The sequence below is a fragment of the Parambassis ranga genome, chromosome 21, assembly GCF_900634625.1.
Source record: "Parambassis ranga chromosome 21, fParRan2.1, whole genome shotgun sequence".
Taxonomy (NCBI): domain Eukaryota; kingdom Metazoa; phylum Chordata; class Actinopteri; family Ambassidae; genus Parambassis; species Parambassis ranga.
Window position 1 is genome coordinate 8616054 of NC_041041.1, and position 27787 is coordinate 8643840.

Sequence of the window (27787 nt, forward strand, 5' to 3'; positions counted from 1 at the left end):
TCAAATAAAGCTGGTGCAAAACTGTATTTTGATGCAAAGTAAACAGAACAAGTCTGTAGGCAGGAAAAATATGCTGCTTATTGCCCTGGTGGAGTGATTCCTTTTAGTATTCTGACTGTTGGTTTCCTCTGATAGTAGTGGATTCCCCGATCTCATTTTATGGATTTGGCAGATATAAATTGGATCAAGACTTCATTCTGTCCACAAACTTGTCTTTCATCACATCATAGTCTTAACAATCAATGTGTCCCAAATATAAGTGATATGTTAGACGCATTTCATCCTGTGTTGTGGACTGTGTGTGAGTGCCTATTTTGGCATGATGTTGAATTACAGTTATTCCAGGGCCAAAATATTAGACACATTTTACAAAACACAATCCCTGCCTTAGAGCGTAGCATTTAAAAAGTAGTTTGCAGGTAAGACATGGTACTTCACCCGCTGAGACGACCATGCAACCAGCATTAATTTTGAGCTATTAACATTCACTTAGCTTTAACTCACACACAGTAAAGAGACAACTGTTACAAAAACAGACTGTAGAGTGGAAGTCATTCATACAGATGTGGGGTTAATACTTAAAACTTCTTGTCGGTTAGCACAAAAGGAGGCTGAGCCATATCTGTGTGATAACAAAGATCTAGCAGTGTCTAAACTCCCACCGTCTACTCTGCTAGAGTTGATTGCAGGTTATTGTCCAGGTCCGTATCTAAACAAACAAGGCTGATGTCATCATCGTTTTCCTGCATATTCTGTGTCACCTGTGTATTCGTCATTTGGGCCTCCCTGCAGATTTGTCATGAAGCAGGGCTAATTTTTCTGACACAGTGACCAGGTTGAGAAGTTAATCACGGGAGTGTCATGTGGAGTACAGCGTCTTTGTCAAACACCATTTGATCAGATTAAGAACTGCTCTTGTTAGTAACAGCAGGGCAAGCAGAAAGCTAAGCAGGACAACCCACTGAGATTCAATCAGTAGGGAACTGTAAAGGTTAATTCAGGTACTATGGTATGGTTGATATAAGCTGTTTGGTCTGTGCAGATCTTGTTACTAGTAGCTCATATTGCCAATAGCATGGTGATAAAATAACAGCATAATATTGAATTAACATGACACACGTTCATAAAAATTATTTGTCAAATGTAGCCTTTGGAAATACATTACTTGTTTCTTATTTCTTGCGTCATAAATCAAGTCAAAAAATAACTTCTGTTAGTGACTGATGTCAGGACATTTTAAGTGATGATGGCGATTCAGACAGACACTGTGTGATAATGGAAAAAACTGTTGATGAGTGGTTGTCTGTTGAGTTTCTGACCAGATGCAGACTGGCATTAATTAGATGTTTGACTGTGTGTGGAGAAGTTAGCATTACAAACGCAAGTGAAAGATGGCAAGCCATGGCCCGTAGAATGTATCACATGCATTATAAAATACATAATATAAAATCTGGGTCTTATCTTTGTGTGTGTCAAAAAATGTGGCCCATAAAATAGAAAACAGATCTAAAAGGGGAAAAAGCTGTTGTGTGATTGACTGGATTCAGCAGTTTACAGCTAAACTTGTATAATGGCTACAGTAATGAGAATTTTGTGTGTTATGTCCATGATTACATGTTTTGTATAATAACTTAAAGAATAAGGATATTCTTTTCCACAGTTAACATGATTAAATAAAAGGTTAATGGGTTTGGTAGGGGAGTAGTTGAATCAATGTTTTCCAATTTTCCTCTGAATCTGCAGTTTAAGATAAATATTGAAGAGAAGGTTTAAAATGAGTCGAAAAATATAAACATTTCTGTACCAACCTTTGGTTTAAAAGCTGTTACTACCAGTCATTTGTACACAAATGAGTGATGCTACTCTCTGCTGTTGTATGTTTCCCTTTTTGTGCAGTATTTGTGGTGGCTCCTTTCTCAGTAGGTGATCTGAACTGAAGCAGGATTTGGAACAGTGTGTGGTCTACCAGGCTATTAGTTTTGCTGTCAGCCTTGGGCATTGTATTGGTCCTGCTCCTTCATGGTATTAGTCTCCTACTTTGGGTGGGTGTTCAAGGTGTTAGCTGGTGGCAAATCAACTCCTGTGCTCCCTGCTCTGCTCATCTTGTTGTCGTGGTGATCCATAGATATTAGTGGACCTCTACCCCCTTTATCCCACATCACTAATGAAGGGGATGTCAGAATTGATGAGTTGAAGGGGCCAAATCTTGGAAATACACAAACTGCAATGCTAGTAATCCATCCATCCATCCATCTTCCACCGCTTATCCGGGGCCGGGTCGCGGGGGCAGCAGTCTAAGCAGGGACACCCTCTCACCAGACACTTCCTCCAGCTCCTCTGGGGGAATCCCGAGGCGTTCCCAGGCCAGCCGAGAGACATAGTCTCTCCACCGCGTCCTGGGTCTTCCTCGGGGCCTCCTCCCAGTGGGACATGCCCGGAACACCTCCCCAGGGAGGCGTCCAGGAGGCATCCGAACCAGATGCCCGAGCCACCTCAGCTGGCTCCTCTCGATGTGGAGGAGCAGCGGCTCTACTCCGAGCTCCTCTCGGGTGACTGAGCTTCTCACCCTATCTCTAAGGGAGCGCCCAGCCACCCTTCGAAGGAAACTCATTTCGGCCGCCTGTATTCGCGATCTCATTCTTTCGGTCACTACCCAAAGCTCATGACCATAGGTGAGGGTAGGAACGTAGATTGACCGGTAAATCGAGAGCTTCGCCTTCCGGCTCAGCTCCGTCTTCACCACAACAGACCGGTACAGCGACCGCATTACTGCGGAAGCTGCACCGATCCGTCTGTCAATCTCCCGCTCCATTTTTCCCTCACTCGTGAACGAGACCCCGAGATACACAAACTCCTCCACTTGGGGCAGGAGCTCTCCTCCCACCCAAAGAGGACAAACTACCTTTTTCCGGTCGAGAACCATGGCCTCAGACTTGGAGGTGCTGATTCTCATCCCAGCCGCTTCACACTCGGCTGCAAACCGTCCCAGTGCACACTGGAGCTCCCGGCTCGATGAAGCCAACAGGACAACATCATCCGCAAAAAGCAGAGATGAAATCCTATGGTTCCCGAACCAGATCCCCTCCGGTCCCTCGCTGCGCCTAGAAATTCTGTCCATAAAAATTATGAACAGAACCGGTGACAAAGGGCAGCCCTGCCGGAGTCCAACATGCACTGGGAACAGGTCTGACTTACTGCCGGCAATGCGAACCAAACTCCTGCTCCGGTCATACAGGGACCTAACAGCCCTCAGCAGAGGGCCACGGACCCCATACTCCCAGAGCACCCCCCACAAGATGCCGCGAGGGACACGGTCGAACGCCTTCTCCAAGTCCACAAAACACATGTGGACTGGTTGGGCGAACTCCCATGAACCCTCCAGCACCCTGCGGAGGGTATAGAGCTGGTCCAGCGTTCCGCGGCCAGGACGAAAACCACATTGCTCCTCCTTAATCCGAGGTTCGACTATGGGTCTAATTCTCCTCTCCAGTACCCTGGCGTAGACTTTCCCAGGGAGGCTGAGGAGTGTGATCCCCCTGTAGTTGGAGCACACCCTCCGGTCCCCCTTTTTAAAAAGAGGGACCACCACCCCGGTCTGCCAGTCCACCCCCTCAGTCGAGGTCAACAGCTCCCCACCCCCACTGAATACAGTGTTGGCAGAGTACTGCTTTCCCCTCCTGAGGCTCCGGACGGTTTGCCAGAATCTCTTTGAGGCTGACCGATAGTCCTCCTCCATGGCCTCCCCGAACTCCTCCCAGGCCCGAGTTTTTGCCTCTACAACTGCCCTCGCTGCAGCACGCTTGGCCTGCCGATACCTATCAGCTGCTTCAGGAGTCCCACAAGCCAACCAGGCCCGATAGGACTCCTTCTTCAGCTTGACGGCATCCCTGACCTCCGGTGTCCACCACCGGGTCCGGGGATTGCCACCACGACAGGCACCAGAGGCCTTGCGGCCGCAGCTTCGGACGGCTGCATCGACAATGGAGGTGGAAAACATGGTCCACTCCGACTCAATGTCTCCAGCCTCCCTCGGAATCTGGGTGAAGCTCTCCCGGAGGTGGGAGTTGAAAATCTCCTTAGCGGCGGGTTCGGCCAAACGCTCCCAACAGACCCGCACAGTACGTTTGGGCCTGCCGGGCCTGTCCAGCCTCTTCCCCCGCCAACGGATCCAACTCACCACCAGGTAGTGATCAGTTGACAGCTCAGCCCCTCTCTTCACCCGAGTGTCCAAAACACAAGGTCGAAGGTCAGCTGACACGATTACAAAATCGATCATTGACCTCCGGCCTAGGGTGTCCTGGTGCCAGGTGCACCGATGGACAACCCTGTGCTCGAACATGGTGTTCGTTATGGACAAACCATGCCCAGCACAGAAGTCCAATAACAAAACACCACTCGGGTTCAGATCGGGGAGGCCGTTCCTCCCAATCACGCCTCTCCAGGTGTTACTGTCACTGCCCACGTGGGCGTTGAAGTCTCCCAGCAAGATGACAGAGTCCCCGGTTGGGGTGCCATCCAGCACCCCTCCCAGAGACTGTAAGAAGGTCAAGTACTCTACACTGCTGTTCGGCGCATACGCCGAAACCACAGTGAGAGACCTCTCCCCAACCCGAAGGCGCAGGGAGGCGACCCTCTCACATACTGGGGAAAACTCCAACACATGGCAGCTAAGCTGTGGGGCTATAAGCAAGCCCACACCAGCCCGCCGCCTCTCACCATGGGCAACTCCAGAATGGAAGAGAGTCCAACCCCTCTCAAGGAGTTGGGTTCCAGAACCCGAGCTGTGCGTGGAGGCGAGCCCGACTATATCTAGTCGATACCGCTCAGCCTCCCGCACAAGCTCAGGCTCCTTCCCCCCCAGCGAGGTGACATTCCATGTCCCCAGAGCCAGTTTCTGTGTCCAGTGATCAGGTCGCCGAGGCCCCCGCATTCGACTGCCACCCAATCCACTCTGCACCGGCCCCTTACGGTTCCTCCCACCGGTGGTGGGCCCATGGGAGGTCGGCCCCACGTTGCTCCTTCGGGCTAAGCCCGGCCGGGCCCCGTGGGGAAAGGCCCGGCCACCAGGCGCTCGCATTCGAGCCCCAATCCCGGGCCTGGCTCCAGGGTGGGGCCCCGGCTGCACCATATCGGGCGACGTCACGGTCCTTGTTTTCCTTTTCATCATAAGGGGTATTTGGACCGCTCTTAGTCTGGCCCATCACCCAGGACCTGTTTGCCTTGGGAGACCCTGCTGGGGGCATTAAGCCCCCGACAACATAGCTCCTAGGATCATCTGGGCACTCAAACCCCTCCACCACAGTAAGGTGGCGGTCCACGGAGGGGCCCTGAACTCACTTGCTGAGATGTGGCTCAAAGCTTCTACATGTTGTAGATTGTTTAGAGTGGCTGTTAAGCTATAGCCAGCTTGTGTGTGTCTGTTCTCGTATGCAGCTGTGTATCCTTTCATGACACTTTCCACTGTGTGTGTAAGGATTCGACAGCAGGGAAGTGTACCTGTTAGTCTTTGTGGTTTCTGTGGAATGAACTCTATGCGTAGAGTTAACAGGCGCATGCACCCACACACACACACACACACACACACACACACTGATAAGCTCTTCTTTTCTAACTGTCACTTCATGTCTTTCTCCCCCGTGTGCTATTAGCGGCCAGCACAGGACTCCCTCTAAGATCCAGAGTTGATTGCAAACCACTCTCCCACTACAGCCGCTGCTCACTATTTTCTCACCTCTGACTCCACTCTCTCCATCTGTCCCTAAGATATACTGATGGTGTGTGTGCATGTGTGTTAACTGAGGTGCCACCTGCCACTGCACTCCCAAGTACTGGCAGCCAAATCTAATCTCTCTCTCTCTCTCTCTCCACCTCTCCCCCTCTTCTTTCCCTTTATTGCTGTTCTCTCCCCTTTCCTCTCTCATTCTTTCAGGTCTTGGATGTTATCCTTTCTCCTGAGCCACAGACAACATTTCATCTAACCAGGTGAGTCCCCCCCCCCTTCTTCTCTTTGTTTTGTCAGCTCAGTCTCTGTCTCTCACTCTCTCCTCCTCATTGCTTGTGCCTGTGGGTGCTGCTGCAAAGATGCTGCGTCACTGTGCTGGTTTTGTGTAGGCACAATTGTTTCACTGTAGGAACAGTAGCAAACACTGAATGAACAGACACTGAAAAAACAGATGCATTTGTTTCCCACCTGTTTCTCCCTTTGTCTGAGTCACCTTGTCATACTGTTGAATGTGTATTTGTTTGTGTGTAACTTGAACATGAATACAGTACAGTAACAATACAGTAACATGAATATATTCTGATGTAATACACATGTTAAGCATATAGAAATGTGTGCATTAGTGTCTGTTGTGTTTTGTTTGTGAAAACAACAGGCTGTGTTAGTGGTTTGTGTGCAGACATGTCTAGACAGTCCCAGACAGTAATTCTTTTTGGCAGTAGCACTTTCACGTGGTACAGGTGCAGAGTAGAAAAGCACATTATCCCCACTAATTGAGACACTGTAGTTTCACTGTGTTTTCCCAAATTAATTTCTGATGTCATGTCTGGTCACCTCTTTGCCTATTGGAAGTGACAAATCTAGAAAGTAAAGTACAAATTGTCTCGCCCTTTCCAGAGGGAGATAAACTCACCAACCTGAGATCCTGTGCTTTATTTAAAAAAAAAAATCATTTTGTTTGAAGCAGCAGATGGACACAATTACTGCTAGAGTAATTTTATAATATCAAAATCAATCATTCAAGTCGATATCTATATGTATAGATATCGTCATATAGTAGAAAGCTTTATATAAAATGACTCCTTGCTGTGCAAAACTGCTGCTGGTATTGCCCAGTGCCCCCAGAACTATGCATCTTTTAAGGCTTTTTAGACCATTATTTTAGTGTCCTGGAACTTGTGGTTCACTGGATGTAACTGTCATCAAGTGCCCCCATATAAAACTATGGGTCACTGCTTCTAAGTCATAAGCTCCCACAAGCTAATTACTCTCCATCTATCCAACAGAAAATGTTGGGAAGTCGAGTGCAAATGGACGACTGTTGGAGCTTGGCTTATTGCTTTTTATTTAGTTTAACGTAAGCGTTATTCATCGTTTCTTAAGTGCACCTAATGCTGACAATCCAACAATAATCAATCAATTAGATTCTAGCTGGACCAACCATGAGCAGCACTCACAGCTTATACGTGGAAAAAGCTACTGTTATGTCAACCATGTGTTATCTGAAGAAGAGTTCTGCTCAGTGTGGTGGCTTTGGCTGACACTGCCGAAATTGAATCCAAAAATAGGCAAAGAGAGCATCTGTGAGCAATCAGCTATAACTGTTACAGCCTTAATTGTGTTTAACCTCAAACCTTTCTTCAATTAAAAATTTACCTTTTTTATTTTTTATGGTTGGTAAATTGAAATGAATGTGAATGATAGCTACAAAGCCCAAAACTGTCTTTTCTTCCAGACTGTAAAAAAGATTATTTTTGCTGTAGAGTTGGGCATTTTAACCCGGACGTCACTGGGGATTTACTCACTTTTGGAGTGGCTATTCAATGAACTGTTTTTTTTGGCACATCCACACTGTCTTCATTTTTCATTCCTACTTCTTAAGCAAGCTAGCTTCTTTGTTATAAATGAGTCTTGAAGATCGTAAAATTAATCTACAGCATAAAGTGTTTCAAAAGAGAAAGGGATCTAAATATTTGATAAATCCGCTTTCATTCCCAAGCCTTCTCTAAGCAGCTATCTCATCACTGACAGCACATCAGGGAATCTTCCCTCATATTGAATTATTTATGCATTCTAACTGGCTACAGGTGCCAGTCAACCCTGAAGAGATTTCCATACCTCTGTTTCTTAAGTGTTCATAACTCTTTAACGATATTAACTGTCAGCACCTTCTTCTTTGTTTTTTCTCTTTGAACACACAAACAATCACTATGGCATGGCAAGGTGCTGTTTGTCAGCTTTCAACAGCAGCATGTACATTCAAACACTGCAAGCATCTGATGTGAAAACATGTAACCCTTCTCTCCATATCTGACCCCCCCCCTTGCTGTCACCATGAGGGGAAACTTTAGTGACATTTCCTAGCAGGTCTGTTTGACCTTCTCTTGCTTGTTTTGCCTTTTCTTTGCTTCATCACAGAAGCTGGTGGCTGATTCAGAATGGCAGGTGATCCTGACTGCATTATGTTCCCCTTATATATCTTAGCTCTTATAGACATATTCTACACTTACACATTACGAACAACTGAGAGCAAATGATTATCTTCAGTGTATTTTGTTCTGAAAATGTTATATACACAAAAGAGCAGTGCTGCTATATCTCACACAATAAATGGCACAGATTTAAAGTAATGTTTGTTTCAACTATCGGGACCTTTGTGATTCAGCTCAGCAGGCAACTGATTAATCAAGCACCACCAACCACACATCTGGCCACCACTACTACTTATTTATTATTTATTTAGTTATTTATTTTGGGGGGATTCCTTCTGGAACTACTGTAGATAGTTCTACATAATACAGAAATAATATTTCTAAAATTGTTAAGCATGATACAGGTACAGATATTTTATACCTGTCCGTCATAAAGCTTTATTCTGTCCTTGAATTTATACTGACAGAAGCAGAAAAAAATAGCTTAGCCTCTTGTATGCTGAAGCCAGCATTCATTGTGCTGAAAGCAACATTTCTGATCAGGTTTGTTTAGGAACAAAGTACATGCCTGTTCCTCAGCTCTGTATTTCTAATGGCCTCATGAGTTATCTCAGTGCTCTGTCCTCTGAGGATTTGAGTTGGATTTCAATTTCAACTTATCTGTTTCAGATGGGATTCTGTTAGTGATTTAATCACTATGTGTGGAGTTAAGATATCTGACTGTCGAAATGAACATACGTTCTAAATCTCATAAAATAACACACAGTTAATTTACTACAAAAAATGAGTGTAAAAAAATGAGTTATTTGTAACAAATATTTCTCACTTTAATTTTACAAGTATTTTCAAAAACAACTCTTCAGATTTTGAATGGTAAAAAGTATAATAAGGATATATAAGAAGACATTTATATTAATAAATACTCATTGTCTTACACTACAATTAAGCTCTCTTTTTATAATCTAATTACAATTTTACTCATTTCACAATTGTCTATGAACAATATCTAATTTTACAATGAGAAAGTTAAGGAGATGCAAAAAAAAAGAAAGAAAGAAATTGTAATGTAAACTTTGAGTGATTGAGTATTGAGGACTAAATTAATCAAACTAAAGATGTTTAATACTTGATTTGGTGCATAATTTCTACTCACAATTACCTAAAAATCCAACTGGTGTAAATGAGGCAGCATATTTTCAAAATTCATATTACAAATCCATTATTCTATTTGCTTGTGTGTGAGCTCCATTCAAACTGGACAAAAAAATCCACACATACAGATATGTTTTGACTCTCCAGAAGTCACAGGTATTTATCACCTCCAGCAGCAGTGCAAACATGACACACAGCTGTATGATCTAATATTTGCCTCTTCTCTGTTTCAACTCTATTATTGAACTACTGCACGTCTTTGCCTTCTGAGCCGCAAATTCCACCTGTCTCCTTTTAAGCAGAGCTCAAACATTGTCCAGTCGGTTGAGACTGAGGTGACTAAGATGAGAAGTATAAAGCGTTTGCTGTATCCAGAGGCATAAAAATATTTGTCTAAAGTCTATACCGTTGTGATAATCCATGTTACTATCCATTGCAAGTGTTGTACACCCTCACACACACTCATTTCTGGGAGTTTTTTAGCACCCAGTGATTCTGAGGCACAGTAAGTTAATCAGTTGAGAGATGCTGAATGTGAGACTAAAAGAACAATCACTTTTGTACTAAATTTCGTATTTGATCTTGGAATAATTCCAGCTGAAATATGGCTGCATCACTGTATGTGTTGGTTGGACTACTATCCACACAGATCGGGATACTGTCTTGACACGTTTTGTGGGTGTTTTAGTGCAGCATCATACAGGCAGGGGTGAAAGACTTAGCTTGCAGAGCGTCCATTCATTAAATCTTAAAGCTTACATAATCATATGATTCGTAATCAATCTTACTAGGAGCCAGTTTTACTGTACGACTGAAAGACCTTGAGATATTAGCACATATATTTAAACTCTGTGCACCAGTCCATTCACAATACATGAGGCCCTTGCATATTTAAAGTAGGAATAGAGCTTGGTCACTTGAAACACACATGCACCACCCCCCTACAGACTGCTGACAGGTGGCTGCTGGATGTGCAGTCCCTGGAGACAGGACAAAGCACTTTCTTTCATTGTGCGTGTGTGTGTGCTTAATCAGTATGTGAGTGCGTTTGCAGGTTCTGTGTGTGTGTGCGTATGAACAAGGTTGCATAAGAAACGAGCAGGATCGACCTTGACGCTAGGGAAAGAGTAGGTAGCTTGGAATGACGTGTCCTAAATGCTGATACACTTTCTTTTGAGGGTGTATCCATATCCACATGTGTCCTTGTGAACTTATTTAGTTCTTATTAACTTATTACAGTTCTTGAATACATCACATCTACATGAAATTAATACTATTCTCTAAAAGAAAGTGGGTCTTGTTATGGATTGTCCAGTGGTCTTCTCACACAGTGGTAGGCTGGTGTTTTTATATTTGTTGGTATTGAATAAGAAAATGTTTTAATAACACAGAGAGAAACGAATAGAAACAGCTGTCTGCATGAGTCATTCTAGTGAAGGCTGTGTTGTTACCAAAGCATTTTTCACCTGTTTTACACAAAACCACAGTATACACAAGTTTACTGTGTGAGTTAAAGGTTACTGGTTCCAGCAAGTCAAGGCACTTTTAGGTACTGATAGTTGGCCTTAATAACATTCATTCAATGTGGCTGCAGCTCTAGGTGGTATAGACGTGAAAAGGACAGCCTTGGTTCAGTTTGGATCTATGATGGTTTACAAATGACATAATGGAGAAGTTGGTGTGTTTGGTTGCCAGGGACTAGTCATGGCTGTGGAGCTTTATGGTCTGATCCTGTGTCACCACAGTCCAAATTTATATGTATCCCTGTTCCCAATTTTGTTCCCTTCCGTTACTTATGAGCCACCTCACTTCAAGGCAGATAATTTATTTATTTATTTTTTGGAAACTTTTCTCTCATACATAATTGAAGTTACATGGAATTATCATGTATTGCATCATGCTACATCTTTAAAGGAGACACTATATTTTTTTCTCTCTCTCTCGTTCTCTCTCTCTCTCTCTCTCTCCCTATCAGATCTGATTATGAAAGTACGCCTTTAGAGGCAAAAATACAGTTCCGTAAAATAACGCTCCATTTGATTCACAGGAGAAAAATAAGTTTGTGGCAAAATTTGAGAAAGAAAACTCAGGAATACTTGTAAACAATAGAGACGAATTTATATGTTCTGTACCACTGAAACTAATTTGCTTAATAGCTCTTGCTTCAATTTTGCTGCAGATGGCTCTTGCTGCTTTACATATTGGCATAAGAGCAACACCCTTGATGCAATTATTTGGAGTTGAAAATAATACTCTGATCTACACACTTTATTGCTGATTGTAGGAAAATTTACAGCACATTGAAATTCTGGAGAGAGCTTTGCATCCATCAGCAAGTTTTTACATCATCCTGCAAGCTTTTGTGCAAAGTTACTCCTAATATATTGACCCTGTTCTGGGCTCAGAATTCCTGAGGCCAACTTTATCTAACATGTAGCTATTTGCCAATCATTGGAAAAGGTGATTGAAAATACAATAGCAAAAAGTTGTGGTATGTAAGTAGCAATATAAGAAGTATATAAGGACTACTACTGTGGAGTTTGTAGATCTGACAAATGGTGTTTACCTGTTCCGTTGCATATAGATTTGAATATTAGATTTAAAGATGTTGCAGATCTGGATTTGAGAGGTTTACTTAAATCTTGATGGCAGAAGTCATAAGAATGGACCTTCAACCCTCAGGTCTGGCCACTCAAGGACATTCAGTGCTGTTACCTTGCCTCATACTTGGCTTGCAGTTGCGTGCTCTCCGGAGCTAATTTTCTTCAGTGATGGTCAGTATTTGGCTGCATTCGTCTTCTTCAGCTCTGACCACTGTCTCTGTCCCTGCTGCTGAGAAACATAACTTGAATCCATCACTATGCTTCAGTGTAGGGATTGTATTAGCCAAGTAATGAACATTGCCTGCCCAGACATACATAGGGGTTGAAATTCTGCCAAATCATTCTCACTCACTGCTGTTGCAATGCTTGATTAAGTGGAGTTTCTAATACATGGCATTCACTTGTCCATATAAATGGGTTGGTGGACACATTTAAAAAAACAAGAATGATTTATTGCATGGCTGGGGTATTAGTTTTAGCTGGCAGCTGTACGTTTCTTATAAATTACATTGTCAGTCCCTTTGAAAGAGATGTCAGGGGAATTCTCCATCTTTTCTGCCTAATCATTTGTCTCCCCTGATATTTTCTGAGGTCAGTTTATAAGAATATAAACAGTGGTTTATTGATGTGGTGCTGTTTAATTGGCCAGCTGTTCCCCAGAGAAACGATGCACAGATGTTCAGATTGATGTGCACTAATGCAAGTTATGTGAAAATATAGTAAAGTATTGATCTTCTTTATTCACAATTTACAGGTGCAACCAGGACGCCGTCCCCTTGGCTTTTCCTTTTCTTCTGACAATCTTCCTGTCAAACTTGTGACATTTTGGAAAGAGGACAGATTCTTTAGATCCAGCTCGACCCATCACCCAAAGTCCCAGGACACCTAACCAGGTAAACACTCTGCCCTGTGTGTCTATGTATATCTTAGCTGATGTGATGACTTCTTTCTAGTCACAGAAAACAACATGTTCCCCTTTCCTGTTGTGAAAATCCAGCCTTATAGTAATATAGACACAGCAGTGTCTGTTGTTATTTTCCACTGAACCTTATTGGCTTTTGTCTAAACACTGACAATACACATTTTTTAGAGTAACATCCCCTATATGTGAAGTTTCACTACAGTGGTGTGATGATGATGAATAACACATTCTTCTGCACTAAGCTCAGTGACACTTTGGCAAACTTAAGTGAATTAAAAAAAAAACAACTCCTACAGTATCTATACTAAGCCGCAGACTTGTATTCATTTGTCCTAAACATGACGAGATGTAACGAATATCTGTCAGAAAGAGAAAAAGAAACATTTACAACAGAGAGAGACAGAAAGAATGCCTGCTACCTCCACAGATGAAATGGCTGTGTGGGTGGATGTACATGTGAGTGCAGGCTGCTAGAAGCTATGAGTGGGAAGTGGGTACTGAGTGGGAAGAGAAGAGCTGTTTTAGTGAGACAATCAGCACCAAGGCCCACTGAAAGGCAGTCACGCTTTCATGGCTTCTCTTTGTTTTTTCTGAAAGACAGAGTTTCAGGTAGGGAGCCTGGTTATGGACGCTGCCTTTATACACCTAGGTGTGAGGGTCAGTAGAGGTTTTAATGACCATTATTTTTATGCAAAAACATTATGTATCCAGTTACAAGACTGCATAGAAAACAGGAGAAAATACAATACAGTGGACAAAAGCAGCACATTATGATGACGGCATTAAAAAAACAAGGAAAAAAGAAGCCTTAGCAACTGATGCAAGTGCTCCTTATGGTGGCTATTTGAATTTACAGTATTACCATTCCTTTTTGTGTTAAGAGGTGACGAGAGGTACCTTTCAAGTGTTTCAACAAATGGTGTTGTTTTACTGAAGAGAACTGTCTGATGTATCATGAAGTCTCCTGTTCTGTTCGGCAGTGCTTGGTCACAGGCCTATCAAGCACTGCCAACATCTTGAAATCTGGATAGATGCTGCTAAGAGGCATCATTTTGATGTTTTTTAACATATTTTCTGCTTTTATGCGAAAAAATCCCAAGTGTGCAGATTTCTGAGATATAAAGTCTTTGAAGCAGCATTTACAGTACACCTACAGGTTTCCACTGAGAGCTGCTTTAAAAAGATATGACTTCCTAGCATCCTAAAGCTGACATGAGACAGGTTCCTTTTAGGGCAAGGATGATTGAAAATGTTGAGTAAAAGCATACATCTGAACATTAGGTCAAGATTATAATTTTCTTTTTTTACAATATTCTACAATTACCTGGCCACAATTACACGAGCAAATTTACACATATTTGAGAATTACAGTTCACATAACCTCACACTAAAATCAGTACTTAAATACATAAATAATTCAACTAGAACAGGTAAATTGCTCCTTTTTTAATTAACATTAAACGCTGTGTCAAATAGCATCAGTCTTTTTGTCAAATTATTTGTCACAAAGGCCACAGAAAAAAAGCGTGTGTAAACAGTGCAAATCAGCAAGGAGGCCTGTGTGCCAAGTTATGGCAGCTGTCTTTTACTTTAGTCTCTCACCGTGTGAAAGGAAGTGAGTGGAATTTGTGGCTGAGATTGCAGAGAGTTGCAGACATTACAGCAGATAGAGGTGACAAGGTGAAGTTATGTGCCGGACTGCTTCTTTGGCCAGGAGCAGTAGCCTTGACAACCAGCTGAAATTACCTTCAGGAAATACTTTGGCATATAACCCTCTAATAATGGTGATTTATTGATTTTTTTCTCAGTATGCTAACTTACTCGTGAAAGTGGTTCTAATGTCATGTAATTCACAGCAAGGACGTTCATTTGCCCAAATATAAGCCTATTCCATCCAGCTTGCAACCTTGCACATACTGACGACGCATGCTTTACCACATATGTGCACACACACTTACATAGAGCCATAGGAACTTAGATCCCTTTAGACTCTCCTGCTCCTGCAGTGAGATGGCCCTCAGAGGAGAGCCCTGCAATGCAGCATCTGTGTGACTCACACACACACACACAATGGCGGCATGTAAAAGTGCTCAGATCGTAGGAGGGAGATGAGGCGATAGAGCGCACAGTGAGGAGAATGATGAAGCCCGATGAAAGGAGGAGGAGGAGGAGGAGTGAGTAGGAGGAGAAGAGTGATGGTAGAAGGTGGAGGAAGGTGAAGAGGAAGAAGAAACAGGTGGGAAGATAAGTGCTAGCATGCCAAGAAATCATACAAAAGAAAAAGGATCAGATAAGCCACATGGAAATGACAAATGCACTGCTTAATTAGTTTGGTTATTACATTGTCTGGGAAGCATAATTGACTGTATAGGATGTAACAGTTTAAATAATCCTGTATTCACTTTGCAGACTTTCTTGGTTTGCTACAACAGCCTGTAGACTGATTTCTATGTGGAGTGTCTTGTTTGAGTGTGTGCTCCTCAAGTATCATCAGATTCATGCACCATAGCACCTACATTAGTAGTCGCACAACAATGATGGTTGACTAACTTCCTGACTTCACCAGTTAATGTGATCAATGATGCACACTTATGTATTAACTCCAAGTGTGTATCATGTGTATGTGGATGACAGTAAATGAGTTAAGGATTCAAAGCAAATGGCAGTTGCTTTTTAACAGCCAGGAGCAACACAAGACAGAGTTGCTTAGTCTGCTAGCTTAAACTTAGATGTTGTTTTGAAACATTTAGTGCAGTTATAGATTTTGAACCTTTAAGGTTAAAATTTCAACAAACAATTCAAAGATTATGGACAAAGGATGTGTAAATGGGTCATATGGGTAGTGACACTCCCAGTCTCTGCTGCTTTGTCAATTTATATGGATTGTGGGAAAATACAGCATCGCTTCCTTACTATCAATGTGCCCTTCAGCAGGGGACTATACCCCAGCATTACCAATAGACTACTGCTGCTCAACAAAACACCGAGGTTATACTGGTCAGCTTACAGTGTAAGTGTGTGGATTTGATGTTTTTTTTTTTTTTTTTAAGACAGAAGGAATTATAAACACAACAAAGCAAAAAATAAACAGCATTTCATATGTTTTATCTTTGCTTCTCAGAACAGGGTCTTTTCAAAAACCAAGTTTTTTAGTCAGACATGGTCAATGGCGGAATAAGTACTCTTGAGTGGTCTATTCTGAGGTCTATTCTGCCCCACAGCAGCTGTAAAAAGCTTTTTTGGTACAAAAAAATGGACTTGATCTTTTTGTAACCAGTAATATTTCTTAAGACTTAACAATCTAACAACCTAACAATAGCATGTTTACTGCATTTAAATAATCTAAAACCTTTTTTAAAATCTATTTACTGGACTCGACATTTGCCTTTCCTTCTTTGGATCCCAGGTTAAATAATTTGCATTTAACATTCATAAAAGTCATTGCTGCTGTTGATTTGTATTGTTTTATATTTTTTTTACATCATATTGCATTAGACTCTTGTGGAATTCTTAAAAAGCTGTTATACCTCAAGAGAAAGTCATCTACTAAACATTTATACTTCTCTAGGTATTAATAGTCACAGAAGTCTAGATGTTACATACATGTTACATGCTAACATGACACATTTACAAACTAACTCCCCTAATCCAGTTGTAGAAGCAGGCAGCTCTGTTTGTCTGTTTACCATCCTACTCCATTTTTCTCTGATACAGAGAGAGGGAGAAGTGTCTATCAGCGTCACCCAACCCGCTGGCACAGTGCCACAGGCTTTTTGCCAAGTGCAACAGACCTGCTGTCTACTGAGATGCCCAACATCTAAATCTGTCATGATTCTTATCACAAGCCCACTGGACAGTCTCTTATCAGAATATTTAGTATTCTTTAATCTATTGTCTGCTTTTCACTCTTCATCATTTTGTCTTCAAACAAGACTCTTCTCTGGCTTTGTGTGATTGACCTTTTAGTTTGCTCTTTGTCCCATTGAGTCTAAGGCTATCACAACTGTTATGAACTGCAGCCCAGTTTGTGCCTGATGAGTAGTGCATTGTAATATTTACAGTAATTTTCCTTCATTAATCCAGAAGGTGGTGCTGTTTCATTCACACATGCAGGACACTTACATTATGTGCATAAACATACAACAAGGCAGTTCACTGAACCCTGTCAGCGATAGCTCAGCATGCCTCCCCCCAGAAAACCAGGCCACCAGTCAAGATCATCTTGTTGGGTTTGGAAATTGGCCACAGAGCTTAGAGTGACCTTCAGACAGACAGCATGCAGTCTCAGGACAGCAGCCTCATTCTGCTTTTTATGTCTTTAATATTGGAAGTGCTTGAGCAGGGACACGGTGGGTGAGCAAGCAACAGAGGGGATGATGACAATGAAGGGAAAATCAAAATAACATACTCATTTGGTTTTTGGACAGGGGCGTACAACAGTTTTGTAAAGCAGTATGTGGGATGCAGTGTAGAGGTTTCATTCATACTGGTGTTCCCTTCAGAGCTGAGTCATGCAATGCTCCATTGACTCCTTATTCTGATCCATTTTGGCTGCCAGGACTTACAGCCATCACATATTCTATTCTGTTCTATTCTTTTGTCTGTTTATGGCCACCTTGCCCCTCTGCGCTCTGTCTTTATAGCGTTCTACTCCAGTACTCAATTTTTTTTGTGACATTCTTGCACAGCCCCAAGATGTGCGTTCAGCTGCTTGCTTCTCTTTTCAGCCCATGTTGACCAGTTAACATGGGTGCTGTTTTCCGTGCACTGTGAGGCCAATCTGGCCAGATAAACAAACCTATAATCTGCTTTAAATCATTGTAGTTTCTGTAGATACTTGTTCTTTCAAGGATGCTCATTTCACTACTTTTATTCCCAAACACAAATATATTGAATATATAATTAGTTTCTAAAGTATTCTTACAGCTATTCATGGTTTCAAGATGATGAATCTTGTCAAGTTTTATGTCACTCTATATGTTAAGCTGTGCTTTGGAACAGTTTTGTAAAGAGCAGCCAGTGCTTGGTGGACATGGTTTGTTCATGCTTTCTGTTGCCCACTGGTTGAGAAACACCATTCCATCCACTTGTTTTTATTCACTTTTTTAAAACTGCATTACATTCTGTGCTCCTCTGTTCTCTTGGGTAGAAAGTAAGCAGTGGTATTGAATGTGCTGTGAATGCAGTGACTATTGCTCAGTGTAGCAGCACCTTGCTCACAGGCTGCAGTTATTGACTCCTGCTTTCTCCAACAGACTTCCTTTCAGTCTCTGGATCTCTGTGGACTGCAGAGCTAAATGACAAATTGCTCTTTCACTCTTATGCACAACCACACAGGCTGCCCTGCAAATGCTTGAATTCTACTCACCACAACCCTCCTGCAGAAATCACCACTTCCCTTTTAGAGTATTTTCTTTATTTTGTGCTTCAGTAGGTCATTTTTCCCACTAATCTCTGCTTCTGTTCTTTGTACAATAAGACCACATGAAACTTAGCGCTCCTAGGCTCTTACTGTGTGACCGAAACTGCTTCAAATAAGCATTAAATAATAGAATATATGATGAAAGGTATTGTCCAGCTAACTCACACAAGAGGAAACAAAGCATAACTTAAGGACTTCACCCTTATTTATTGATCCTACACTACATCAAACCCGTTCATCTCCTCTCCCACCATCTCCCCAATATTATCCCACAGATCATTCTTATGGACTGTCCTTACCTCAGGCGATTATGTGGGTTGATCAATATTTCCCCCCTTTTGCTGGGGCTTTTCTCCTCTCTGTTCTATTATGATCAATCCTCTGCACTCAGTGTTGGATTTCATATATATATGCGGATACAGTGTTTGTACTGTTAGTTCAACACTTAATATTTGTGTTGTACAGATCCTAGTATCTGTTCTGTATTCATTCAAGTATGTGGTTTTTTTGTTAGTGGAATATTTGCTATTGGATTTTCAGATAATAGTAGCATGCCACAGGGGTTATTTGATTCAAATTATTTGTCTAACGTTGGACTGGACAATGTCACATTGATCAGAGCCCACCTTAAGTCCCCACGACCCTGTGTAAGTCACAAAAATCCAAGGTCTGCTCTGTTCATTTTCATTCGTGTTGACATTTCTACCTGAGCTTTTGGCTATATGAGTCATTACACCCCACAAATCAATAGAGTTTCATCCAGTGGTTGTCATCAGCCCGCCAACATCCAAGGACAGTATTTCACATTACCACCTCCGCACACTCACACCAGCACAGCTGTACTTTCAGGATTGTTGACAGTGAAGCTCAGTGGTGCTGTAGCAGGGATTATGACTGACAGAAAGTGATTTGTGAATGTGACTTATGCTGTGTGTCCTAGAGCCTCCTCTCGTCTGTGCACTGTTCACTTTCCTTTATGTAACATTGCTAACATTGCAGTTAATAAAACAGACAAGCAAGAGTTTTGACCACGCCTCGACCTTCTCTCCTCCCTCCTCTCACCCAGAAGGAGAAACCCCATTTCTTGCCCAACCTCCCCGGCTGCTAGCTAGCGTCAGCATGGCAGACAGTCGACAGCCAGAAGACGATGCCCCCCAGTGGGATCCATCAGGAGGGCAGGAGCCTGGTGGCACTCATGGAGCCAATGGCTACTCCTCCTCAGCCTACAGGACCTGCCAGCCGGGTGGGGCCCGCTACTCTGCCAGGGAGAATGGCTTCAATGGGGAGTTAACTGGAGCTCATGCTATAACTGCAGGTAATATGTCTTATAATTTTTCATTATTCTATGATCAGAGTCATCTCACATTTCTTACATCTTACATTTGTAGATAGATTACAGGGAAATCCATTGTGATCACTGAAGGAAAAGTGTCATTTTGAACAGGAACAGTAAGGTAGAATTGATTATGTAGGATGATTTTGCACTCTTTTTTTCAACAGGGCATGTTATGATTTAAAATAAGTGCCAGGGTAATTTAAAGTTACTTGATGTATTAATAATAAATAATACAAATTTATAATATAATGAATATTTTGTTGTAATTTAAATTTTGTGTATAGAAATCTGGGTCAGCATATTCCTAATAGATTTGTCTCTGGATATATGATGTGACAACAGTACTATCAGCAAAAAATAACTAATGTGTTGTGTCTGCAACCTCTTTAACTACATGCACATGTTATGTGGGAAAGAAACGGGTAAAACATCTGGCACCTAGTCAGAGGAAGATTAATGTTGTGAGGACTCTTAACAGTGTAGTATGTGATGCAATGTTTAGATGCTAGTGGCAAGGACCATTTCCTGACAGCTTAGCTCCTAATATAAGCAAGAGTAACAGTTTAGTGAGCTGAATTCCTTCTTGTTGTTAAAGCCCTTCTTGTGATTAATTTTGTGTCCAGAGTTGCTGACACAATGAGTTTTATGGCAGAGAGGAGACTCCGGAGTATGTTTGCTTTTGCATTTGTACTCAAGTGTGTGATTTGGGTTTGTGAGTGTGGGTGCGCTTGCACACTTGCTCTTGACAGTGTTGCATGTGCATATGCACTGTTATGCAGTGGGGTTTTTAAAATTTGTTGAGTGTTGTTGAGTAGTGTGTGTTTGTGCACGCGTGTCCCATCTCTTTTGTGTGGGCACAGTGCAGCACTGTGAGTGCTCACTAAAATCACATACTGTTATTAACAATGCTATAATTAACACATAAATTCTATCTCTCTGCCCCCCCACACCCCTACTACCCCTCCACCCCACACCCTCACTCACACCCTGGAGACAGGGCTGATAATGTACCAATGGTGTAACCATGGCAACAGTTCCCCTACAATTTGCTTTGCCTTTGTTCGTTTTAGCTGTAGCTTGCCACAGACAAGGCCATTTAGGATGCAACAGCAATCTCCCATTGTTGGGACTTCATGGATACTAGTTTTTTAGGCTGATAACTGTATTTGTTACTGCCTACTTTGTAGCGACTGAGAGTGTAGATGATTTTAAGATGGTTTATCTACTTTCAGAATTACCTCTCACTGATTTTGGTAGCACTGTTTATTTCCTCCTCAGCCACTGTTTTGACAGTATGGCTTTATTGTTGTTTCATATTTAATTTGTCTTTTTTCTGTTTTTCTGATGTTCTACAAAATCTCTAGTCTAAGTCTGCCCTTCTGCGCTTTAGAAATCCCTTAAATGCCACCATCTGAAAAGATTATATATAAGTTGAGTCTAATGTATTAATTTAGCTTTATTTATTTATCTCAAAATACTGTATAGCAGTGTAGAGCCTTCCATTAAAGGGACATTTCTTACACTTTTCTCTTGTTCTGCTAAAATTGCTATAATAAAGCACTTGGCTCCCTCTAGATGACTGTGTCACTAAGTTAGTAAGTGTTGTGTGGACTTTAGGGCCATTTCGATGAGTGGTTGTCATATTTTGGCAGAAAGGACGTCTACATTCTCAGAGGTTCAATCACTATTTTTCATTCAGTTCGAAAAAGCTTTTGTTAACCCTTTCTTCACAGATGTTGTCATCAAGTTGGACTGTTATTTTTTCACTGCAAAGTTCTACTCAAAATGTAAATCTAAAGCATGGTTTTCTTAAAGATGGCATGCATTCATCTGTCATGAAAATAAACTTTTAACTAGTGAGTAAACATACATGCAGCTGCCAGGGCCTTGTGTGCTCCTCTTTCTTATTGTTAACATACAGTATATCAAAGACTATTCTATCTTAATAATCGTAGTTTGAAAATGTCAACAAGTAAACACTGCTTTTTCCTGTTAGAGGAAATAAGCAGCGATAAAACAGGCAGTAATAAGTAATAATTATAATTATCAATATATGAATAAATGTGTTTTTGGAATTATCTGTGTGATCATGACACATTGATACAGCAGCTGTGTTTGTCTGCAGAGCATCTTGCCAGCATACATTAGCATTGCTCCAGAGCAGGGCAGTGTGGGGGCTAAGTGGGGTAGGATGGGTGGCAGAAGGGCCAATGCTGGCACTTGGTGAGCCTTCTCTCCCTGTGAAAAGCTCTTCAGACGCAACAAGAACTATTGAAGCACGAAATTGCCCTCTTGACTTTCCTTTGAAACAAAGTTGAAAAAAGCAGTCAGCCATGCTAGAAGTGGTCAAAAGAGAGAGATGGAGAGGGAGAAAGAGAAAGACACAAGAGCATGTTAATAAAAACAGAGTGAATGCACAATGAGCTTATTCAAGGGAGTGGTCGGACTTGGATTAATCAAGGAAGTCCTGGTGTTATATTGGGGATATTGCATTGACTGATGTCTTTTAGCTGACGCAAGTAACTGGGCATAGTGTCAAGAATTCTGGACAAGATTGTCTGATGGTAAAGCACCTCCATTTCATCAGCCTAAATGAGTGTGTTTGGCAGCAGCAGAGAGGAGAATTGCCCAAATTAAGTTTTGGTGTGAAGTTTGGACATAGTAAATGACAAAAGTTTGAGAACATCCTAGACACATCTTGACATAATGAAACCAAAAGAATGCTTGATATAGTACAAATTAATGATATACAGTATATGCTATGTTGCATATATATGCTATATATGTTTCTTTGACAAAACAGTAGGAGATTTATTGGAGGGCAATTATATTGAACCCAGTGCTCTCCAGTTTACCTGCAACATATGAAAACATGTCTTCTTTATCCAATCCAAGACATATTTAATGAATTTCACAATGGTTTGTCACTTTTCTGTAGATTTTTGTAGGAGACAATAAAGAAAGAGATAAATCAGCATGCCAGAGAATGTTAAGTGAAATTATTTAGAACATTATATATCAAGTAATTGTTACTGTATGAGATACAGTGTAGTTAAGACCATATGAATAATCATTGAATTCACATGGAACATCCACTGAGGCTGTCAAAAGTAAACAGATATGACATCTTTTGGGGATTATGTTTGATAAATGAGATTAAAAAATGTACTTGGCATACATTGCCACACAAGGATTTCCTTTCATGAAGATTATCTATAATACCTTACCAGTCAAAAGGACTACATTAATATAGGCCACATCGACGAATGAACACATATGGAACTGTGTGATAAAACATTTTACAAAAACAGAATATGTTTTACGTTTTACGTTTTTCAAAATAGCAACACCCTTGACACTCTCATTCAGCTTCATGAGGTAGTTAACACTGGAGTGTTTGTAAATTATTAGGCATGCTTTGTCATAAATTAATCTGTTTACAATCAATAGCCATATTCAGCTACAGTTCGAATACATATTATGGCAAGAACCATTCAACTAAGTAAAGAGAAACGACAGCCCGTCATTATTTTAAGACATTAAGGTCAAGCAGACGGGAATATTTCAAGAACTTTAAATGTATCTACAAGTGCAATCCTTAAAAACCATCAAATGCTCTGGTGACTCACAGGAGGACAGTCCCTGGAAAGAAAGACCAACAGTTTCCTCTGCTGCAGAGGATACATTCAAAAGAGTTGACCACAAATTTACCGATCAGAGGCTCACATAAAGTCCATGTAGCAGGCACATCTCAAATCAGATGTGCAGAGGAGAACCAGGCCTTCATGGTTGAATTGCTACAAAGGATTGGGTCAAGGTCTGTGCTTTGTTCTGAAGAGTCCGAATTTGATATTTTGGTTCCACCATGTCCTTTCAGAAACAGAAAAGATGAGCAGATGCTTTCTACATTTGGTAGTTTCCACCATGTAGCATGGAGGCAGGGGTGTGAAGGTGTGCGGGTGCATTGCTGATGACACTGATGGTAATTTATTCAAAATTCAAGGCAAACACAACCAGCATGGCTACCACAGCCATCCTGCAGCGACATGCCATCCCATCTGGTTTGTGCTTGGTGGGACCCCAAACACACCTCCAGGCTATGTAAGGGGTATTTGACCAAGAAGGAAAGTGATGGAGTGCTGCATCAGTTAACCTGGCCTCCACAAACACCTGACCTAAACCCAAATTAGATGGTTTTGGGTGAGCTGGACTGCAGAGTGAAGGCAAAGCAGCCAACAAGTCCTCATTAAGACTTCAGACCCTAGTTAATTTGATGTTTATGAAAAAAAATAATATTTAGTATTTTTTTATTATTATTATTTTACTAGGCAAAATGTACAGATTACAGCTGTCATGTTCTATTCAGTGTCGACCGTGGACAATCACAGAGGCTGAAACAGCCATGAAATGTTGTTCGCTTCTGAATTACATATGAATCTGAGTCCATGGCCCACCAGTCTGTTGCTATGACAACCCCTTGCTTTACACTTTTTTTTGGGAGCCTGCTGGTATCATACCAAACATCACTCCTGCTCTTTCTGTGCCCTCTCAGTCCTGCTGGGATGTGTGTTGGCGTGTTGTGTGTGTGGCAGTCTGTGTTGTGCTGTGCGTTGACTCGGGGTTTCCAGTCTTAGTCTCTGCTTGAGAGAGAGAGCACGCTCAGACTTAGCCTTCTGTCATACAGGTAATACACACTTTTACTTCACTGAGAGTGTATGTCTGTGTGTATGTATATTGTTGCATTTGATTTTAGATGCAGTTTAGCCTTTCTGTTAAACAAAGCAGCTGTTTATGCATGTGGTTTACTCGCTGTCGGAGCCAATGGCAGACAGACTGTTATGTCATCTGACATCACTTTGTTAGAGAAATGCTGAGACAGCCAGACAAGGCAAGATTTTATCACTGCCAGCTGGGTTTATGGATGTGACAAGGTTGTTTTTTATGTATGGCATGTCTGAAGATTTGTTGCTGAAAGTAAAAATCTGTGATTTTATTTTTTAGTAAAAGTAGTGTCCTCAGTGTTGCTTTTGAACGTGCTGTCAAATGAGCATATGACCCATTCAGTCAATTCTAGAAGGTTATTTTGCCCCAGGTCTCCACTTAGTTGTAGGGGCTGTCGTTTGATGTTAAAACCCCTCATTGGGTTTGACATAGACACCTTTCTTATTTTTCATTATTAGAAAAAAGGATTTTGCCTGGAAGCAGTGAATAGGTGGTACACATTCAATGCACTTTGCTATTGAAAATGGGAAATAGCTGCTTTGAGTGGGTGAGTGGGATGTGTTAAGTGTTCCCGGAAGAAGTGTGTATGCGTGTTACTGCAGTTTGTACGTGTGCCTGTGCCAGCTTGCTTGTTTGCGTTGTTGTGTGGGTGATGTTGGATAGAAAAAGGTCCTAAAACTGCAGCAGCAAGAAAGCATCACTGCCACGCAATCCTACATAACCACTGTTACGATGCAAATTAAGGCTTTGATTAGGACTCTGCAGTCCTTCTGCATCCCGGGCAATATTTAAACTGATACTTACTCACAGAGGAAACAAGATGTGAGTTTAATAATGCTTTTAAACTATTGTATTTAGATTCAAAGTTGGGACAAAACTGATGAACAAGCTTCTTTGTCTAAATTAAAATACAGATTTGTTTCCTTAAACATAAGGATAGTGTACACTTACTAGGTTTAATTACTTTCATATTTAGCACTGCTTGGTAGAATTTCCAGCCTCTGTCTACATTAAATATTCAGTGTTTGATATTGTTTATGAAAATGCTTCTTGCTTAAATCTAATCATCTTTAGTGTTTTACTGTAAGCCGAAGTTTAATGTCCTTGTAATTATGTCCTCTCAATTATTTACTCAAAATGATCATACATACTATAAACATATATTTACTTCATATAGCCCTGGTGTCACAGCAAATATAGAAACATTCACACTGCAGTGTTTCTTTGGTTTTGAGTTAACCCTAACCCTAATAAAAAAAAATGATGCATTTTTTGTATTGTATAGTTTATAATTATGCAAAAAATAGAGTAAGGGGAAATGGGTGGAGAACTGGAAATTTGGTTTGTGTCCTGTGAAAGTTACTTAGAAATGGGCACAATATTCTGTTGTAATCAATGAGCTGGAGATTCTGTGCACCTTGTTTTTCTCAGTCAGTAAATCACTTTGTTAAATTTATTTTTAGAATTAATTTGTTGTTGACCCTGCCTGTCTATGTTTGTCTGACTGTCTATGATCAGAGCAAGTGTCAGCTCGGATTGTGCAGGAAGTGACAGCAGAGGCTGTGGCAGTACTGAAGGGAGAACAGGAGACTCAAAGACTGCCATCAGGTGAGGCACACTTAAATGAGCTGCACAATAATAGCTACTATCCAATAGCCACAGTGAGTTTGATCTTCAGACTTATGTCAATATAATCAAACAAAACATAATAAATCTCAGACATCTTAGAGTGAAAATAGGTTGAAGAGAAGATCATTTCTAGATTTGTTGTTACACTTTTATTTTGCAGTTGAAAAAGTTTTTTCATTGTTTTGACACTAATATGATTCCACAGAGCATTGGGTGAGAATCACAATATACAATAGACAGTTGTCCAACATGTAACATAGCAACAACACAGAAATGTTGTTATATGTGTCATATATTGTGCTCATACTGCGTACTGTACTCTGATCTGGATTATAGTGACACTTATACTCTGTACTTAACTGCATTTAATGTAACTTGATACCTCTGGCACAAGAATTTCCTTCGGGATTAATAAAGTTTTATCTTATCTTATCTGAAAAGCACTTGAAAAGACTGTCTAACAAAAACAAGTATCAATAAACTATGTTGCAGTAAATAGATGTTAATGGTAATTCCTTCATCATCATTTAGTGCTTTATTATGACTACACAGTTTTTAATTTAGAGTAAATTAGCAGTAGCATTATGTGACTTTTTTTAAAATCTCCCTTTGTAGTTGAAGACACCACCAATTTGCCTCCCTCACCTCCCCCCTCACCTGCTGCAGAACACTTTGGTCCTCTGGAACAAGGTAGGCCAACAATACAAGTATGTATACGCGAATATATCTCTAACAGATGAGAGTGTGGTTTCCTTTTCCCTCGACTGTAGCTCCAAACACATTTGGGTGCTGGTATGGTTTGGCACTCTCTCAGGACGTGCCCCACCTCCAGGGGGACAAACCACACATTGATACAAGACACCTATGAGAGCTGCTAAAAGCAGGAACATGTTGTAGTTTTTTCTGTCATCCATCTCCTCAAAAGATCCTTGTCCTCATCATACATTTGGAACAGATACATTTATTATCATCACCGTTTCTTCCAAAATAAATGCATGTGTTATACCAGATGCACTCTCTTTTAACATCTTCTTCTTGCATTGCCCTTTCTAACCTCCACAACCTCACTGTCTTCCCACACACTAATATGACAGCCAATATAGGTAACCCTCCAAGTTGTTGTTCTTATTTTTATTTGAATTATGTCTCAATTGTTGCATATCAAACCATGGTGTTTTGTTATAACATCAGTGTCCACTGTCTCTATTTGTATGAATGTGGCTGTGGCTAGAAGTCAGGTAACATTACACAGAGTGATATCACAAAGCCATTTTGAAGTGTTTTAGATGAGGTGATGAAGGATGCAGTGAAGTGTTAAAACCTCATTTAGATATTTTACCATCAAAGTTTACAACTTAATTTCTTCACACTTTTTATTTGTCTGACAGTAACATTTTATTTTAAGCAATGGTTGAACAGGAGCAACCGCTATTTTGTGTTTCTGGTATAGTAAGGTTAAGCACGGCATAGAGAGGTGATCATGTTGTTTAGGCGTTGTTGAACTTATGATACCTAATAAATATTAACTTTTGAGTAATATACATAGTAATAATATAACAAGAATGAAAAGTGGGACATTTAGACGCAAGGTTAGGATTCGATGGTGTTTCTGAGTTGATCTAGAGGTTTGTTCATGCAGTGTGAGACATAAACACACACTTTATTACAGTTAGCATCATTGCTGTTGTTGTAATTGTTTACTTTAACGCTGTATGTGTTCTGTTTAATTTGACACGACATAGGAATCTTTCTCAAATGATACGATATACTAGTTTTATCTGTATCAGCGTGGCTGGCCCCCAAAGCTTTGTTCCCTTTGAGTTGCTGGTCACTGTCTTACTCGTCAC

General features: G+C 41.2%; 1 protein-coding gene across 6 annotated transcripts in view; it reads left to right on the top strand.

Annotated features, from left to right (window-relative positions):
* Positions 1–27787, top strand: part of map2 (microtubule-associated protein 2) — a 64942-nt gene that overhangs the window by 14951 nt on the left and 22204 nt on the right. For all 6 annotated transcript variants that reach the window (XM_028393355.1, XM_028393356.1, XM_028393357.1 and 3 more), the window contains exons 2-6: positions 5930–5982; positions 12664–12802; positions 19320–19568; positions 25830–25919; positions 26556–26630. In XM_028393355.1, coding sequence (XP_028249156.1) covers positions 19373–19568; positions 25830–25919; positions 26556–26630 — 361 coding nt within the window. In that variant the 5' untranslated portion in view covers positions 5930–5982; positions 12664–12802; positions 19320–19372. The remainder of the gene's footprint in view (positions 1–5929; positions 5983–12663; positions 12803–19319; positions 19569–25829; positions 25920–26555; positions 26631–27787) is intronic.